Source organism: Papilio machaon, chromosome 19 (assembly GCF_912999745.1).
Source record: "Papilio machaon chromosome 19, ilPapMach1.1, whole genome shotgun sequence".
Classification (NCBI taxonomy): Eukaryota; Metazoa; Arthropoda; class Insecta; order Lepidoptera; family Papilionidae; genus Papilio; species Papilio machaon.
Genome location: NC_060004.1, coordinates 4208985 through 4223892, shown reverse-complemented (window position 1 = coordinate 4223892; position 14908 = coordinate 4208985). Strand labels below are relative to the sequence as shown.

Here is a 14908-nt window from a genome sequence, read left to right as displayed (position 1 = left end):
CATCTTTAGACCTCAACAACACTTCATCGGGTAGGATCGTGGTCAAGTTTTCAATATATTAAAAAACAGTTAATCTATTTAGGTAAATGAATATTTGGCTAGTACCCTTACCGTTTGTTTCTAAGATTTATATCTCTCTATAAAACATATTGTATAATATGTACAATATGTTTTAAACGGCGTTTTCGGTCTCAGAAAGCCAAGGTTAGTAACATAATGTCTGGTCAGTTAATTATTTTTGGTAATTTCGTTGAATCATATAGACTGGACCTTTACGCCTCCTACAAACAGGAAAAATCACTTTCAATATTAAATGGACATGGATCTCCTACAGTATAACCTGTTCTTATCGAAGTGAGCATCAATTGAAACCTTAAGTGAATGATATATAATTCAATTTACATTAACACACTAGCAAGACCTATTAAATAACCTTAATAAATTATCAGTAAGGGAATTACTACCTTATAGGATAACGTTTTAAAGTGCATATTAGATTAGCGATTGCGCAACGGTACCCAAGCGAAACGAGCCAACACAAATGTCAAGCATCCACTCCACAGTCGCTTAGAATGTCGCAACGAAGCGACGTCCATTTCTAAAATAATAGTTTTAATACTTAAAGCTTTCTTTATTCTATTTCCTATCACAGTGTACATTTTTTTTTAAATTAATTATAATGGTGAAATTATTATGGATCGCATTTCTAATTGGAATGGTGTCCGTTTTGGATGGACAAACCTTGGGCGGTAAGTGAAAGGCATTTTGTATGCATGTTTATACAATACGATTACATATATTATGAACATAACAATGCAAGCATTGCATAGGCATTTTTTGTTTCCTAATGGAAAGTAGAAAGTGCCTAACTACTGCCTAGATGTAGCCTCGGCGTCAGTCTTGTGAAATAGGGGCTTAGCTATTTCAAAATTAACGGCGACAGTCTACTAATGCTATTTATTATTACAGTCAAAATCTGTTATAACGACATCGAAGGGACTACTCATATTGAGTCGTAAAAACCGATAGTTGTAACAACCGGTGACAGGTATTAATAGGAAAGATATGTAATAACATTCAGCCAGGACCTTGGGTTTTGGTCAATTTAACCGGTATGTTGTTCTAAACGATGTCGCTATAAACGGTTTTGACTGTATATAAAAAAAACTTAGAACACGATTCTTTAAGTTCATTGTTGAATAACAAAAAACTTTATTTAAATTAATGTCTCTTACTTATTATGAGAGATGTCGTAACTTTTTAAATTATATTTGCTACAACAGGAAGATCGGTATTGTGTTGTTACTTCATGACTTCGTAATTAAATGGCTACATTACATAGTTTTTAAAACCCGTCAATTCTCAAGTATGGCAAAATATGGATCAAAATTTTTTCAAGGACGATTAGCTACTCTAATTAACACGCACAATATAGTATCGTCAGGTGTTTTTAAATTACTATTCGGGAATATTAATTGTAATGTCCCCATAATCAATTTCTGCTACATAAACTATTTTTTTAAATCTGATTCATTTACTTGTTCAAGTAATCATGATCAACTCAATGACAACCTTTATTTTTCGCAATAACTTTCCAATATTAATAAAGACTGAGAACAAAATTTATTTTACAAAATTAAAAAATACGTAAGTGTAATGTTTACTGTAGTAAACTCAAAATTACATTTAAAGTTTTTCCTCTTTAAATTCGTACAATAAATTGCACTAATCAATGTTAGAATTTTTACACATGCGAAAAAGAATTGATCTTAACTTGAGTAGGAAATTTAAAAGCTGCAAAACTGCAGTATAATTAACGCACTTGACGTAACTTGACTTAAATACGTCACATCGACGTTCTTTGTTTACGGTTCCATATCACATAACAACGCTATATAAAGAACGAAATTATAATTGACATGTGAGAAGTGAGATAAAAAACTATATCGTAATGCAAAAACTACTATACGATTGTTTAATTATCAAAAGTAAGCTAAATCCGAACAGAAATCTCCTCTTTTTCAGGACAATTCGTACTTTATAGAATGTGGTAGAATGTAAAATATTTCAAAAATTACTATATTAGTCTAAATACATAGAAATTATAAAACTTTATCAAAACTATTTAAATTAGAAACAAATCATAACATAACGGTATATATTATATTAAATCGTTACGTATAATAACAAATTCATTAAATTCTTTTGAATAACAATTGCAGAAATATTTGTTAAACTAATGACGTCATAACTGTAAATATGCCTTAATTATTTTTATTACTAATTGATAAAATGTAACGGTTTTAATAAGGTACTTAAAATGTCATATATTATTATAGTAAGATTACGAATGCGAATGTTTAGACGGATGCAAGGATGAATGTTTGTTTGAAGGTATCTCCGGAACGGCTGAACGGATCTTAATGAAACTTGGTACGGATGTAAAACATAGTCTGGAAGAACACATAGGCTACACACTTTCTTTTTTAATTCCGCATGGACGGAGTCGCAGGCGATAGGTAGTTTTGTAAATAAATTCTAAATAGACAGAAAATTATTTAGGTTGGTCATAATTTTTAATGAAGGGACAAATAAATAGTTTGAGTAACATTAATTGCACCTTTTCAATAAAGCAACTTAACTCCTCTTGTAGGCGTTACATAGTATATGGTTATTATCTGTCAAACAATCTAATAAAGACATTTGCCTGATGTACTAAAACTAAATTTATTTTGCGACACTCGTGAGAAAAAGAAACGTTGCAAAAACCAAGTTGCAAATCTTTTGTTGTATATTTCTTACAGTCGATTGTTACACTATAACCATAAGAAAATTCTACAGAACAAGTTGGTATAATAAATATTTAAAAATATACTGAATGTAGACATAATTATCGATTGACAAAAAAAGTTAATATAATATTAAGTGTAGTCACCGAAAGTGTCAACAAGTGAAGTTTTACTATAAGAAATCTGACACTAAGAAACTGTTTAAATAATCATTAAAGAACTGAGTTTAACAGTTAGTTAAATTAAAAAAAAATTGACGCAATACCAACTCGAATACCTATGTTACAACCCAGAGACAAAGTACGTTTACCTGATAGTACGTGACTTGCTTACCCACGATACTACGAGTACAATGCGGCCAACAATTTTGAAATACTGTAGGATCTGTCTGCACTCGTCACATGGACGTAGACATGATGACAATATTGCCATCCTTTTCATTCTTTTTGAAATAACAGAGATAACAATAATGTTCACATACAAGTGTAGTACACAGTGAATAACTTTTATTAGCTTTGGAGTTGTAATAAAACCATAAAAACTTCAACGTATTTCACAGAACTCTAATTAATTCCTGTATCCAAAAATTCTGATAATTTCTTCTAGAGCGTTTAATTATAAAAGAAATGTATGTCTTCGTTATGATATAAGTCTCAGATGAAGATGTCGAGGACAGAACGAAGTGGAAGAAACTAATTGGGAAAGCCGACCCCACCACCAAGTGGGATACGAGCTAGGCAGAGAGAGAGAGAGAGGGAGAGAGAGAGTATGTCTTTGTTATTATGTAAGCAGCTAATATATTTTTATATTATACTCGAGCTTTGTCCTCGAGATTAGCATAGATCACATGTAGTAACACATATCGTGTCGCCATTCCGCACTGTAGTTGAGGGTAGATAATTGTTTACACGCCTATTTTAACATAAATAAAAAATAAAAAATGAAGGTAATGTTGAAATTTCCCTGCTCTTTGCCTGCCCTACCGAAGATCGTCATTCACATTTTAGTGCTCCGCCACTTCGCACACTTTTTTCGTTGTGCAGCACAGCGCATCTTTTCCTTAAAAGATTTTAATATGAGTAAGCGAAAACTCGAGAATAACGATTTCGACGACTTATGGAAAAAATTCAAAGAGTTTGAAAAAGAAATTGCGCAGGCACAAGCACAACGTACTAGACATCGACAACATCGCAGTGATTCAAGATTAGAAGTCCCGCCGCTGCTGCCGTCACGAAGCAGATCGCAGTCACCGGAACCCAGCTCCAGCTCCGTCGCGTCGTCCTCGTCTTCGAGCTGCTCGCAGCGCGGTTGTGAAACGGCACCGACGAGGTCGAGTTTGGCCGGCTTGCCGCCGCCCCATACACCATCGCAGGAGCCGTCAAGATACGAAGGTTGGTTTGGTTATGTACCTACCTACCTACATCGACCGATGTATCTATATGTTCGTTAAATCAATTCTGCGGGTAACCTCTGGGGTTATCACTTAATTGAAGAACATGTTACCAACCTACATATGTAGGACTTTTCACGTAAATGTTTAGTGCTGCGGGTCGTCTTTGGGATTACCACTTCACTAATTACGTGATTTTAGGTATGGTAGATGTGTTGCGGGCCGTCTCTGGGATTGCCACTCACAATAAATTAGTAATGCGGATCGCCTTTGGGGTTATCACTTTACTAATACCTACCTACTTACATACTACCGGTACTGACGTGTGCAAATAGCCACAATACATTTGTAATGCGGATCGCCTTTGGGGTTATCACTTTACCAATGTGTACCTATGCACCTACTACCGTTTTTTGACCTGTACAGACCTGTACTGACGTGTGCAGACTGCTACACAATTAATTTAGTAATGCGGGTCGCCTCTGGGGTTATCGCGTTACTAAATATACCTACCTAATATAGGTACTTACCTGTGCAAACCTGTACACATGTGTATAGCCGGTTGGAAATAAATTCTACAATTTACCTCGCTATTCCAGATGTGCCCTCGAACGAAGTTGAACATATCCGACAGCATAGCGTTACGGGTAACGCACCGTCGCCGCCCGCGCCGCCGGGACCGGTGCCACAGAAGCCACTTGTAGCGGAATTAGACGACGAACTGATGCAGGTATTGGGTGAAGATCCATCAAAAGCTAATACTCCAGGTAAAGACATACAGTCTGATCTTGCAGTACGCTTACAATACATAGCAACATCTGGCTTGTCTAAAGAAACAAGAAAGGAACTTCTATCTAAGTACTTGCTGCCAGGGAATTGTACCCTAATTAATGCACCTGATTTGAACGCAGAGGTAAAGGCCGCGATACCAGACACGATTTATAAAAGAGACCAAGGTATCAAAACTAGACAGAAGCAAACTGCTACAGCTACTTCTTGTTTAGCAGAGGCACTCACCATGCTCTTGTCAGCGGAAACAAGAAATATGATCCTTATAAAATTACTTATGGATGCGAGCAGGTTGTTATGTGACACCCAATACCAAGACTCAGTCACAAGACGAAACTTTATTCTATATAATCTTAAAAAAGATGTAAAAGAACAACTTCAAGCAACAAAGGTGGACAAGTACCTATTCAGTCAGGGATTAGCTGACACTCTGAAAGCGGCGAAAACCATATCTAAATCTGGCGCAGATTTGAAACAATCTATCAGCACGCAACAAACTCAGAAAAAGACAGATAAGGGCAAAAATCATTTAAACTGGCGAGCTTCTCTCCCGCATCACAGGCAGTCGACGCGCCCAGCGCCGCCACCGCCACCGCCGCCCCCGCCGACAGCTCCGCGCGTGCCACCGCGCGCTCACCGCTAACACCGTCGCTGGTACAGTAGATAGATAGATAGTTAGATTATCTAACTTTTATGAACAATGATCACTTATTACTCGTGATACGACCCTATTATCGTGGATAAAAGATTATAAAATGCCATTTTCTTGCCCAGTGGTCCTACGTAATTTTCCTAAAAGTAAACTATTTTCAGAGACTGAACAAAAAATGACTTTCTCTCTTATCTACAGTATTTTTGATCAAAACCAAATGGCAAGAATAGATTTATAATAAATCTATAAGCTTTTAAAAATACAAAAACTATGAAACCTATAAATAGAATTAAACAAAATGATTTTCTTTTTGTAATTTATAGTGATTCCTCAACTACGGGGTTGGGCGTAGCATGTGATGAGGAACGAGCGAGTGGAACAAGGTCTCATTCAGAACGTTCATATCACATTGATCTAGAATTGCTTGCTGTATTTTTTGGGTTAAAAATCTTATTATATCTCATTCTAACAACAGAGATGTACATCAAAGGATTACCCTGGGGAATATTATCGAAACGTCCCTCTTGAGAAGATGTGGGCCTCCATCATCAGTCCCAATCATGTTAGCTTCGCTGGCATATAAATCTATAAATCAATAAGATACTTGTTTTAAAAAATGGTTTAACTTTTGTAATGACAATAACATTGATTTTGAAGCATCAATTCCGAATATGATATACTTCCTTACAAAACTATATGAGTTTGGTGCCCAGTATGGGACTTTAAACAGCTGTAGGTCAGCTCTCTCCCTTATTATAAGCCTACATATAGGTACTATTAACAAGATTAAACAGTTCTTTAAAAGGAATATTTAGTTTGAGACCTCCTATGCCTTAATATAACTCAACTTAAGATACGACCAAAGTCCTCAATGTTATAGCTACCTGATATCCAAATGAATCATTAAATCTAGAAATAATATCTAAAAAGTTAGTCATACTACTTGCTTTAACCACTACACACAGTACAGATTTTGTCAAAAATCAACATAAAAAATATAGAATTTTTGGATAATTTAGTAAACATTAAGATTCTTCCATCCTTATTCAAATCATACCGGGCTGGTGCAACCCAAGCGGAACTGATATTACCTTGTTTTTATGACAGAATTGTGCCCTGTGTGCACATTGCGTTGTTACATAAACAAGACACAATGTTTATGTATCAATAATGATTCTTTATTTATTCGGTTAAGAAAACCACATAAATCAGTAACCTCCCAAACTTTGAGTAGAGGAATAAGGTCAACTTTAGATAGCTGTGAAATCAATATAAGTATTTTTACAGCCCACAGTACCAGGCACGCTGCTACCTCTAAGGCATATAAATTAGGTGTTAACTTAGATCTCATTCGGAAGACAGCAGAATTCGAAGGAGCAGAAGCTCCAATACACTTGGCAAATTTTACAATAGAGTCATAAATCAGAAAAACAACTCTGATTTGTCATTTGCAACAAGAATTATTATTAGTGATTCGATTTAATAAATATGTAACTAGGTTTAGTTACCATCTTATAATTAATTACTGGTTAGACAGGAAACAAATCTGATAGCTGAATGCATCTAGGTAATAGTGTACTTATATTTAAGTTTATGTGATTCGTACCATTTCATTTTGTTGTTATCTTTATAGGAAGAAAATATATGTTTCTTTCAATCGAAAGTGCATTTAATTTCTCGTATACTTATATAAATTTTATGTAAGTCCATATTCCTACGTAATAGATACCTACATGGAACCTATATAACTCTCAACATCTACATGTGATCTATGCTAATCTCGAGGACAAAGCTCGAGTATAATTAATGATTAAACGAACTTACCTGTAAGTGAAGTTCTATCATAATTATACGAAGAGCTTTGTCCGAAGAGATTAGCATCCCACCCACCCTTTCCCTTACCAAAAATTTACAAATAAGTATCCTCGTGCTCAAAAGTAAAAAACAATGTTTTTATTGTTGTTAGTATATTGGATGTGTATACATATAGGTAATACAATGTGTTCTACGCTCTGAACTAAATGACGATCTTCGGTAGGGCAGGCAAAGAGCAGGGAAATTTCAACATTACCTTCATTTTTTATTTTTTATTTATGTTAAAATAGGCGTGTAAACAATTATCTACCCTCAACTACAGTGCGGAATGGCGACACGATATGTGTTACTACATGTGATCTATGCTAATCTCTTCGGACAAAGCTCTTCGTATAATTATGATAGAACTTCACTTACAGGTAAGTTCGTTTAATCATTAATTCTATTGGTTTTTTTTATAGCATAAGGGGGCAAACGAGCAGCTGATCACCAATATTAGAAAAGGTCAAGTAATAATATTTTGGATTGATAAAATAATCAACCATTACTTAAAATTGATACTTAAATGATGCGGTTTCTTTTATTTCATTTATTTGAAGTACTAGTAATTATAATTTTAAAGCACTTGAAATTTCTTACCAGGTACTTAACGAGAATGGTTATGATTATGATGACTGATAATTATTTATCCTCAATTGACTTCGCTAAGATATGATAATGTATTTATTAAAATATGGTCTTACAAACCACAGTTCTTAAGTAAACAATAAATAAGAGTTCCTCTCGTGTTGCTGATGTCCATGGACGTCGTTGATCACCTCGGTATTTATTATTCCGGTATTTTACCACCTTTTGCCCCCTTCTCTTATATAAAAAACGTATGAACACGTTTCCTTTTGCAGTAATTTTCAAACAAAAGTTTATTTAGTTATCTCAGAGTAATATTACCTTTAGTAAATTTTAATGTAACTTTGAAATTGAATTAATTATTTTACAACCTGAAGTATTATTTATACTTTACATTAAAAATTACAGCGCAAAATACAATGAAAAGTATTCATTATAAAAAATATTACACTTGATAATTTTTATAAAAATTAAATTAATGAAATTTTTAAAATACGAATTTATTGTCTTAAAAATATAAAATGTCGGTGTTCTCCTCTTTAACAGACTAAATTTTACCAAATTTATATTTAGAATTTCTAGTCGTATCCAAAATTCAAGGTGAACGTGTTCTAACGACTTTTAACGGCTCTATAAGATGCCACACAAGTTTGTTTACGTGCTTATATAATCTAAACTTGAACAGAACGTATATTAAAACTTACCTTAAGTTCATAACGTGATCTTTAACAATTGTATTTAAAGAACCCAACTTCCTTTAACACATAATTTTCATCGGAATACATCGTTTCATTATAATTACGTGAATAGCAGTAAATTCAAAATGTACTATTCGTCTTTACACAAACACTACACGTCAAATGAAACTATGTTTACTTTTACACAACACTTTGTATCAAACTAATTTTGCTTTGCCGTAACTATTACACAAATTAAACTATTTTTACACGAATGATACGCGTTTTTTTACATTACGGTTACGAATTCTTATCAAAACTTAAGGTCATGGGTAAGATTAACGTCAAATACCTTCCGATATCATAATTACTAGCGAAGTACCCTCATAAAAATTATTATTTCTGTTCCGATATACGCAAATTAAATAAAATGGTACGTAATAAATAAACTTACAGAGTTCTTTACAATTAACATTTCTGAAAGCAATTATTTAAAAATTAACTTAAAAACTATTTTCAAATGCTTCCAGTAAATTCCCGTTAAAATCAGAGTTATTCAAAGGCCCTTTTTCTATTTATGGTCAGATTTAAACTTTACTTTTCTTGCTCGTCTTATTTATTCACCTACATTTTTTTATTTAAGACGTCGCGTTCTTTGACGTTCGAACTTCTTGTCAGCATAAAAACTCTTTTGTAACTCATTTGTATAAGTTACTTACATAAGGACTTGCATTTGGAAATGCAATGTAGTAGTTTTGACACGATCAAGCAGTTGCGAATATCTTCATGGAATGAAGATAATTCTAAATATCAATAGCTTCATAAATAATATAGAGTGAAGTATTTGAGCTTTATCAAGCAGAATTTTTCAATATTATTATTTTTATCACCATACTCTGCTAAAATAATAACAATACATATAGCAACAGTTACTCTATTTCACGCTCGTGATCTTTTTATACTCGGCTGATTTCAAATTGCTAACAATTGTTTATGTCGGTCATAAATGTCACGCCATCTTTAAAACTAAAGTATGGCACACTTTCGTAAACACTTAAACTTTCTCTTAGGCCCTTCGTACACAACGTTAATCTTCGAAACCCGGCGATTTTAGTCGACTTACACAGCGCGCGTCGCAGATATTTCTGTCATCGCCAAAGACAGTCGCAGATGATCTTGAGAAAAGTCGCTGCAATTTACGAGATAGCGACGGAGCAAATCTATACAATTGTCAAGTAGTCGCTATGCCTGTAGTGACCGAATAGACAAATCCATACATTATTAGTTTCGACGATTTACGTTGTCTTGTGTACTAAGGTCCCTAATAGAGCGTACATCGAATACTTACACTTGGTCTACACGCAGATGCAGCATAGTCGCTCTGGTAAGATTTTTTAAACAGGTATATTTCCAGGTCCAATGCACGGTAAAGTGGTGGTCTGCTACATCGGCACGTGGGCGACATACCGTCCGGGCGACGGTCAGTTCGACCTAGAACATCTGGAGCCCTCACTTTGCACACACATCGTCTACTCCTTCGCAGGACTTGATGAGACTACGTTGGGAATTAAGAGTTTAGGTTAGTATGCAAAACACACACATTTGAGTTGGCACGTCAGGCAGTGTACTAATCTTATTCTTGACATACCAAATCATATGCTGAGTAATGAGTCTTAATTAAGAGTCTGTCTTATCTTAAGAGTCTGAGTCTTAATTATTAAAGCAAAAAAAAACAATTGAGTGTTTTTTTAAACAATTTTTAAGTTGAAGCTGTCAAAAAACCATGTGATAATCGGAAGCATGAGGACGCCGGTAACTCTCCGGCTTTGTTACATCAAAACAAATCATGAATAAAGTACCAATATGTTTTTTTTTCTATTATAGATACTTGGCATGACTTGGAAAAGAACAACGGCAGTTCAGGCTACCGAGGCCTCGTGGCGTTGAAGAGGCGCTACCCTCATCTCAAGGTCACCATCGCTATCGGCGGCTGGAATGAGGGCTCCAGAAAGTTTTCTACTATGGCAGAAACAGCAGAGAATAGAGCCAAGTTTATTAAGAGTGTTCTCGTCTTTCTTGAGTAAGCTGTAATTTAGTTAGACCTTTTATCTATACTTATAAAGAAAATAGATTTGATTGTATGTATGTACTGGAAAAATAAACAGTCCAAAAAATCTATTTTTGTTACATTTTTAGCTTAACGTGTATTTCCACTGCCTAAACTCTTTAATAAAAACAAGACTTTTAACGAACAACACCTTAACAAAAACGATGAGCCGAGAACGTTAATTCCTGACCCACTTTAAGTTGAAATCGTTTATTAAAATTAAATGAAGTCATTACATGTGTTTCACGGCTCTTGTGATTTATTATACATAGTCTGATGTTATTTCTTTTATATTTCAGCGTATACAAATTCGACGGACTCGACTTGGACTGGGAGTACCCGGCGAAGAGAGACGGCAGGCCTATTGATAGAGCTAACTTTGTTTTACTAGTAAAGGTACAGTAAATTAAATATCATAATAAATGTAGAGCAGAATTAAAGGCTCGATTTATTTATAGTGTACTAGTTGTTGCCCAATGTTCTTCCAGATTATGTTCTACATTTGTGCCAAATTTCATCAAACTCCATACAGTCGTTCTGGAGGTACATTCAAATAAACATCCATCCATCTATCTAAACATTCGCATTTATAATAATAGTAACTCAAATTTTTGCCCGACCGATAGAAGAGATTTGTCATTTGATTTGTATTCTTTCCTATATTTTCAAAGCGGTATAACCATTTGAGATTTTTTTTAATTCGGCGGTATTTCCAAACCAGTACGATTTAGGGTCCTCCAAGAAGCGAGCATATATCTTTCTTAAAGGCCGGCAACGCATGTGGAGTTCCTCTAGTGTTGCGGATGTCTATGGGTGTCGATGATCACCTTGGTGTTCCCGCCGCTCATTTGCCCTTTCTCTTATAAAAAAAAAAAAAATCATATATAGCTAATTTATTTATTAACGCAACAATAAATGCGTTCAGTCATGTATTCTATTAATATTTAAAACTTAAATACTTTTTAGGAACTGAAAGAAGCTTTCGAGCCCAAAGGCTACCTACTGACAGCTGCGCTCGGTGCGGGCAAAGAGACGATGGACGCAGCTTACGACATGCACAAGCTGAGTCGTTACCTAGATTTCATCCACATGATGTGCTACGATTACCACGGCACTTGGGACGGTGTGGTCGGTGCTAACGCGCCACTTAGAGGCACTAGCGATGATGATGTACTCAGTGTGGTAAGTTGAAATTACATCTCTTTAAGTTACAATGTTGATGTCTAGTAGTCATAACTTACCGCAATTTTACTACTATAGTTATTTAATTTATAACTTAAAAAAATTATAAACAACCACAACGCAATGGCTCGAGGTGATAATCGGAAAATGTTATTCACTAGAATCGAAATTTGTTACTTTGATAATGTACGAAATAGATAATTTAACTTTTTACAGTTTTAATTTTTTAGTAAAAAGTATGGATGGTTTGTATGTAAGAGGATATGCATAAGAAGAGAATGAATTGAGATATGAAGGCTGATATAAGAATTTGGATTTTGTGTTGATTTTTATTCAAGACTTATTCTTCTAATTACAGGAATACACTATTAAGTACTTGTTAGAGAACGGCGTCAGTCCCTACAAAATGGTTCTCGGGGTGCCATTGTATGGCCGTACCTTTATTCTCAACAATGATGCCCAAGATATTGAATTCGGACGCACGCCTGTTCAGCAAACTGGTTTCAAAGGACCGTATACAAGAGAGGCTGGCTTCATGGGATATAACGAGGTAAAATCCAGTCAATGATGTTTATTTTCCTACCCGTTTCTGTAATATGTCAATTGACATTCACAATGCAATTAGATCGAAAACTTATAACAGCAATACAAAGGCTATAAATTATGGTTAAATTTTGCTTTACGATATCTGTTCCTAAGTGGGAAGCGAATTTAATTCTTTGACTACACTTCTTTGCTATTACGGAAAAAAAATTATAACATTTTATAAAGTGTAGTATTAATTTATCTTTGAAATGCTACTATATGATAATTAATACTTTAAATAATGTTTTATTTTCACAGATCTGTATGGAAATAACGAACAAATCATCAAAATGGACTCACCACTGGCACGATCAATCCGCCACTCCATACTTACGTGATGGCAAACGGATAATCACCTATGACAATACTAGATCCATCGCTATTAAAGTCAAGTGAGTACTATCAATTTATACTTAAATAACAAGAGGAAAACTTTCGTATTTAATTGTAATAATTACGTAAGAGTATGAATAAACCAGCAAAATTATGATAAATATCAGATAGGGCCACGACAAGATAAACGGAACGGGCATTCAAAAAAAGAGCATTCATCGTTCATTTGCAGTTCCTCTAGTATTGCTTATGTCAATGTTCATCAGATCAAATATTTAGCAATCCGTTATTCGTTTGCCTCGTCCTATAAAAAAGGGAAGATCAATTTTTTTTTTGGTATTACTTATAATAAAGAATAAACTTAAGAAGTAGTAATTTTTATTTCAAAACGTATTAAAGTAAAATCGTATTATTTCAGAACTGCCATGGAGTACAACCTGGGCGGCATCATGGTGTGGAGTATAGATACTGACGACTTCAGAGGCTTATGTGAGAAGGACAGGGAAACTGAGACGTATCATGAATTTGTACAATCTTACAACCGAATCGTCGACGACCCGATTATGAAGAAAGCTTTAAAATCTCTCAATCTACCGGATGGTGAGACAATATTTATAATGCAATATCTTTTATAAAAAAAACATTTATTCAATGAACATTACTTTCATATTTTTTTATTTATCAAATATTTTAGTATAATATTTATTTTACAGGTGGTCGCATTGAAAATTTGAGTCGACAAAGAGCATACGTCCTGTCAAACAACAAACTCCAGCTACGTCTCCCAACTTCGCAGTACCCCAACTACGCTCTAATGCACGCTATCAATGATGCCACTACTCTAGCTCTAGAAGAGAAGAGAATATTAGATGAAATGAACAGAGTTATGAAGCAGAATGAAATACCCGATGAACCGGATTCTGCAAATCGTCTTAGTATAAGTATAATTTGTGTGATATTTTATTGCATTACATTCTTCATAAGGTTATAATAAAATCTTACACAATATTTTTATGTATATTTTTTTAATATTGTTGAAGATTTAATTTGCTTCGATATTTAAAATTGAAATGAGGTGATGTGATTTTGAATCAGTGACTTTTTACAAGTAAATGTATTTTACATTTTATACAGCTAAAAATGTATTAAACTAGCTTTTACCCGCGACTCAGTCCGCCCAGAATAAAACAAATGCACACAAAATAAAAATAAAGTTTCTATGTCCGTCTCCTAGTTCTAAGCTACCTCCCCATCAATGTTCAGCTAAATCAGTTCGACCGATCTTGAGTTATAAATAGTGTAACTAACACGACTTTCTTTTATATATATAGATTGTTTAAACTTTCGTGAGACATAATAATAAATTAATTAAGAACGGCTAAACTCTCGTATGATTGTCCGGTGACGGCAACGGACAATCATACGTGAGTTAAGCCGTTCTTAATTAATTTAAAATTATTTTATGAATCAAAGTGATATCCCATATTTTATTATTAATTGAAACACTCATTATTTATGTGTTATTAATAAATAATAATGAGATATATTTTCCAATTGTACTCATTTATTACAAAAAAATAATATAAATGAAATGTTTTAACGATAACTGTTTTGTTTTAGAGCCCATACGCATTATTCAATTAGCCGAGAAGCGGTTAGCCGCAGCCAAAAATGTGAATGAAAAAAAATATTTTATTCGCTCTACAACACGTCCGATAAATCACTCTGGTCGCTTGTAGCGCAAAATACATTCACAATACATAAGTAACATGCGTACGAGTATGTGAGTTTCCTGACGTTATTTATGTGTAGGTTTAATATGTATAAATTTCGTCATTGGATTTAGTTGGTTATGAAAACAATGTATTAAATATTTTATAGAACCTAGTAATAATTTTAGTAAGCTCCATCCTTAATCTGTCCATTATATTGTAATACATGTATGAGATTATCTTTGAAACT

At 34.1% G+C, this 14908-nt stretch overlaps 1 protein-coding gene across 1 annotated transcript; it reads left to right on the top strand.

Moving 5' to 3' along the window:
* The first annotated feature begins 555 nt into the window (after positions 1-555).
* Positions 556-14874, top strand: LOC106715186 (probable chitinase 2). The gene is made up of 10 exons (XM_045682689.1): positions 556-749; positions 10154-10318; positions 10624-10819; positions 11146-11242; positions 11813-12028; positions 12387-12578; positions 12872-13005; positions 13365-13546; positions 13660-13887; positions 14567-14874. The coding sequence occupies exons 1-10, from the start codon at positions 680-682 to the stop codon at positions 14683-14685; spliced, it is 1599 nt and encodes a 532-aa protein (XP_045538645.1). The 5' UTR covers positions 556-679; the 3' UTR covers positions 14686-14874.
* Positions 14875-14908: the final 34 nt, after the last annotated feature.